Genomic DNA, 4,687 nt, shown 5'->3' on the forward strand with positions numbered 1-4,687 from the left:
CATGTATCCCTGAGTGTAATGATAGGTTTTCCTGTCTCACTTACAGGATATGGTGTTACTCTCCCCTTTGACGAAAATTCATTATAACTCTCGGGTATTTTATTCTTAACCTCTACACTCCTTTTTGTTTTTGTATCTGGTTTTACAACTGTCATTAAAGATATAGCCTGGTCTGCTATACTCTCAGTCAGAGTCTTTTCCTCTACACTTTGCGTCAACAAGTACAATGGATTTACCTCGCAATTTCCAGCATTCTGAACGAAGATGACCCGTTTTGTTGTAATGATAATACCTCGACTTGTGAACCTCACTTCTAACCTCAGCACCTTCCTTTCTAACCTGAGGAAGTAATCCTGGGGCATTCCCAGCTGTTTCTTCTTGCCCCTGGCTACTTGCCTTCGTTTCACTCTCCCACTTTCTATCCTTCTCGAGTTTATGGGGGTGATGGACCAACGAATTTAGCTTATTCACAAGCTCAAGATCATCAGCAATTCCCACTGCTTGCCTCGCTTTGAAAACATTCAGGTTACCTGCATGAGTTCTCACGTCTGAAGGAATGGAGTTTTTAAACTTTTCGAAGGTTCTCTTACGGATTGCATCTTTAATGCTAGCACCTAACGGTCAAAATTAATTTGCTTCACCCTCTCAAATTCTACGTTGTCTGCCCAGCTAATCTCCATAAGTTCCAGAACTGCTGACAGTAAGCTTCAGGATTAACTCATACACAGCGAGGATAACCTTTGTTGCTATCTCATAATCTGCAGAAGCCTGTTCAGCAAGCATGGCATGGACCTCATGAGCTCTGCCTACCAATCTGTTTTGCATAAGCAGCGTCCAGCTTTCCTTCAGCCATTTCATCTGCTTTGCTATTTTCTCAAAATAAATGAAAAAAAATGTCTCTCTGTCCCTTTCCTCGAACCTAGAGAGAGCCTGTATAAATTTAAACAAGTTTTCGCTGGGCCCTGAGCTGATTCATATTCTTCCTGAACACAATTTACCCTGGATTCAAAACTACTCCTTTGTCCTAGTTTCATCTCTTTTAGCCTCAATTTCCACCACCCCCACCCTTTTCTCTTTCACATTCTCGCTGAATTTCAAGTTTTCTGATTTCTCATTGAATTCCAAACAATTTTACAGCATCACTCTCTGACTTATGACCTTCTTGTCTCTCATCTTTTCCTTCTTCTTCTAATTCCAGATGTTGGGCTATTATGTCAATTATCTCTGCTTTCGGGAACCTGATTTCAATTCGAACCCCATTTTTTTGCCAATTCTTTTAGTTTGTTCTTGGTTAAAGTTATCAAGTCACTCAGTGAAACGTTCTGCTTTCCCAAAAGCTCTGCTGCAACTGCCATTACAATGGTATAATGGTAAGTGTACCTTATTAAACAATGATCCTGGCTCCTTTTCTTTTTTGTAATTGGCATTACTTTAGGATACCAACAATCAATATTCCAATTGATATGTTCCCAGATGCGAGAGCAATACCCCAATTTGTATGTTATCCCAAAGACAAACAATTAATACGATTCCAAATGTGAGCCTTTCAAATTATTCTGATCCTGATCCCAGACACGAGACACCTAATTGAATATGACTCGACCGCAGACGAGCATCCAATGAAAATATGTTACAACCATGCAGGACAAAGCCCCCTATAAAATCTATAATTCTGATCGTGGTGGGAAAAACGCACTGTTAATTCAGTCCAGTCGCTCCACAGGTCGCAGCATATTTCGTTAAGCCTTCCAAATCGGATTATCTCTGCTTTCTTGGCACCTGACTCCAATTCTAACTCGAATTTTTCCGCCATTGTTTTTAGTTTCTTCTTATTTAAAGTTATCAAGTCACTGAGGGAAACATTCTGCTTTTCCAAAAACTCTGATGCAACTTCTAATGCCACGAAAATGGTATAGATTGCGGTACAGACACTGAAAACGAGACAGGCCGCCGCCAATATTTGTCTATTATACCCACCATCTGATATTCAGTTCCATTCCAGTCAATTATATTGATTACCAGGCATGAATATCAACCAATCCAATAAGTTTCTTCCTCGTCTTATTGAAGCAAATTATTATTCGTTAGGACTGGCTGCTGTTCAAGTACTCTAGAAGGTTAAATCCCCAACCGAATAGTTTTAATTTAAGGTATAACAATATATTTGCTTTGAGCAAGGGACAATCAGTTTCAGCTACTGTTACTGTAAGAAAATAGACGTCTCCCAATTGCACCGGACCAACTCTACTAATTATTTGGAGAGCCAACGGGTTTAAAACATGCCCAGAGATTCAGTATTGCCCAAAGCCATTTTTCTCCCAAACCCAACAAATACATCAACAATGGTTGAAGCAAACAAGGATAATGCTACCATTTAACCAGTTTAACAAATCTAAACGGATAGTTCAATGAATGTCTGAAATCTTCTCTGAAATTCTTCTGGATCACTGCATAAATAAAGGTGTTTGTGCAGCAACTCAAAAGGAGAAGCATGTACCCGGCTTCTTGAAGGATATAGAGAGGGTCATTGTATCCTGTGTAACTGTAAGAGTTTGTAATTCGGAAATATAAGTAATGTACAGTAAACGTCATCCACAAGGTAACAAAATTTCCTGATAAAGTTAGAAGTAAGATTATGGATTTTCTTCGTTTTTGTATCTCAAGGTCATTCTCCTCTTCACCATATTGCTTGCCACGGAGAGCCCTACGGGTTCTATTGGCCAGAACAATAGATCTCACAGTCAGTGCATTCAGCAATACAATTAAAATTAAGGGTACAAGTGGGGTTAAAATATGGGAAAGGTACGAAAATGTTATCCATGGAGGCGTTGTGTAAAAGATAGATTTGAAGTTGCAGTACCAGGGTATATTGTTACTGATATACAGAGGTTCCAATGAAAAGTACCAAGGAATATTTCGTAAACAGCTCAGTGCAAGCACCGTTCCCACAACGCCACGTGCCGTTTGTTTGGTGCAATATTTGTGTTTCAGCTTCTTCCCCCAGCAAATCGCCACATATCGATCAAAGGTGAAAGCGACCGTTAACCAGACTGAACTGTCTTTGGCAGCATAAACCAGTGACGTTTTCAGAGCACACACTGGGGTAATGGACAGAAAACTGACTGGGAAATAAGCAGCGATTATTCGATTCAACAAAACACTAGTGAGAACGACTAGTAGATCCGCCACAGCCATCGCCACCAGGTAGCAAGTGATGCATTTGGAGAGACCACACTTCCCTCGGGATAGAATCATAATCGCCATTATGTTACCTGTCATTAGAAAGAAAAAAATAAATAACAAGCCGGTATCACAGAAGAAAAACATCAGTTCATTGGGAATTTGTGCGATTTTTAAAGGGCCTGAAATTCGTGCTGTGCAATAGTGGGAACAGGCGGTGCCACATGGACCATCTATTCTTCACACCACCTGTTATTCATTCCAAATGGAACACTACCTACCAGGGAAAGGGAATGCATGGTGTGATGCAATACCACATTGCCCAAGTGCTTTGAATGAATTCAGCAATAAATATTCATCTCTTCGCTCTCCGCAATGGTATGTAGCTGAATGTGAATCCCTATGAAAGGTAGATATGTACTGGAAGCAATTTAAACAGATGTGGAAAATCTTTAGAATTTTCCACCCAAGAAGGCTGTGGAAATCAGTCATTGAGCATATTCGAGACAAATCGATAGATATCCAGGTACTAATGACATCAAGTGATATGGGGATAACGTGGGAAAGTCGCATTGAGGCAGATGATCGGCCATGATATAAGTGAATGGCGGAGCAGGCGTGACGGGCTGATTAGACTACTCCTGCTCTTATGCTCCTGTGTGTAATGAACAGTCTGCTTGTGGAATCCATCACCCTGAAAACCGACCATCGCAAGAATGAGATAGCAAACAGCAGTAGATAATGGTTGCGTTTTTTTATTGTTGAAGGAGATTTCTTGCCTCAGTGAGCACGGAAGTTAGACATGGCCATAACTCACATTCTACCAGACCCCGTGTTGATCCCACTTCCTCGAACATGGTGGCTAAATTCCACTCCGCGAGACACGATGGGAAGTACTACTCTACAAAACCCACGGTTCAGTTTCATTTCCGCACAACCCAGATCACATTCCGACAAACACAATGATTGGTCACATTTTCCCAGATCTGGTTCTCTGTTCCACTCCACCAGACCTGGTGCTCAGTAACATTGCTGCGCACCCTATGCTCAGTTCAATTTCACCAGACCACATTCTCAGCTCCACTGTCCCAGAAATCAGTTCCATTCATAGACACCAGGTACTCAGTTACAGATCCCGAGAACAGTTGCTCACTCCCACCAACCCGGTGCTCACGATGTCACACCCGTTATTCAGTCCCACAGACCCAGTGTTCACTCCACGAGATCCGATGCTCACTCCTGATTCTCGGTGTTCACTTTCCGAGACCATGGCCTCATTCCCATGGACGTGGTGCTTACTCCTGATATCCGCCGTTCACTTTCCCGTACCATGTACTCAGTCCCATCGACCAGATGTTTACTGCTCCCAAAAGAATGATTCCTTCTCCAGATCCCGTGCTCTCTCACAGACCCGCTGCTCAGTCCCATCGTCCCAACTGCCTGATATGTGCTGTTGCAGATGGCTCAGCTTAATTTGAATATTTGTGACCCTGAAGCCTGAACGTAC

General features: G+C 42.0%; 1 protein-coding gene across 1 annotated transcript; it reads right to left on the bottom strand.

Moving 5' to 3' along the window:
* Nucleotides 1-2,367: 2,367 nt before the first annotated feature.
* LOC137352842 (probable G-protein coupled receptor 139) lies at nucleotides 2,368-3,264 on the bottom strand. Its single transcript, XM_068018696.1, has one exon. The coding sequence runs from the start codon at nucleotides 3,262-3,264 to the stop codon at nucleotides 2,368-2,370; it is 897 nt and encodes a 298-aa protein (XP_067874797.1).
* Nucleotides 3,265-4,687: the final 1,423 nt, after the last annotated feature.

This window comes from Heterodontus francisci, chromosome 39, assembly GCF_036365525.1.
Source record: "Heterodontus francisci isolate sHetFra1 chromosome 39, sHetFra1.hap1, whole genome shotgun sequence".
NCBI classification, from domain to species: domain Eukaryota; kingdom Metazoa; phylum Chordata; class Chondrichthyes; order Heterodontiformes; family Heterodontidae; genus Heterodontus; species Heterodontus francisci.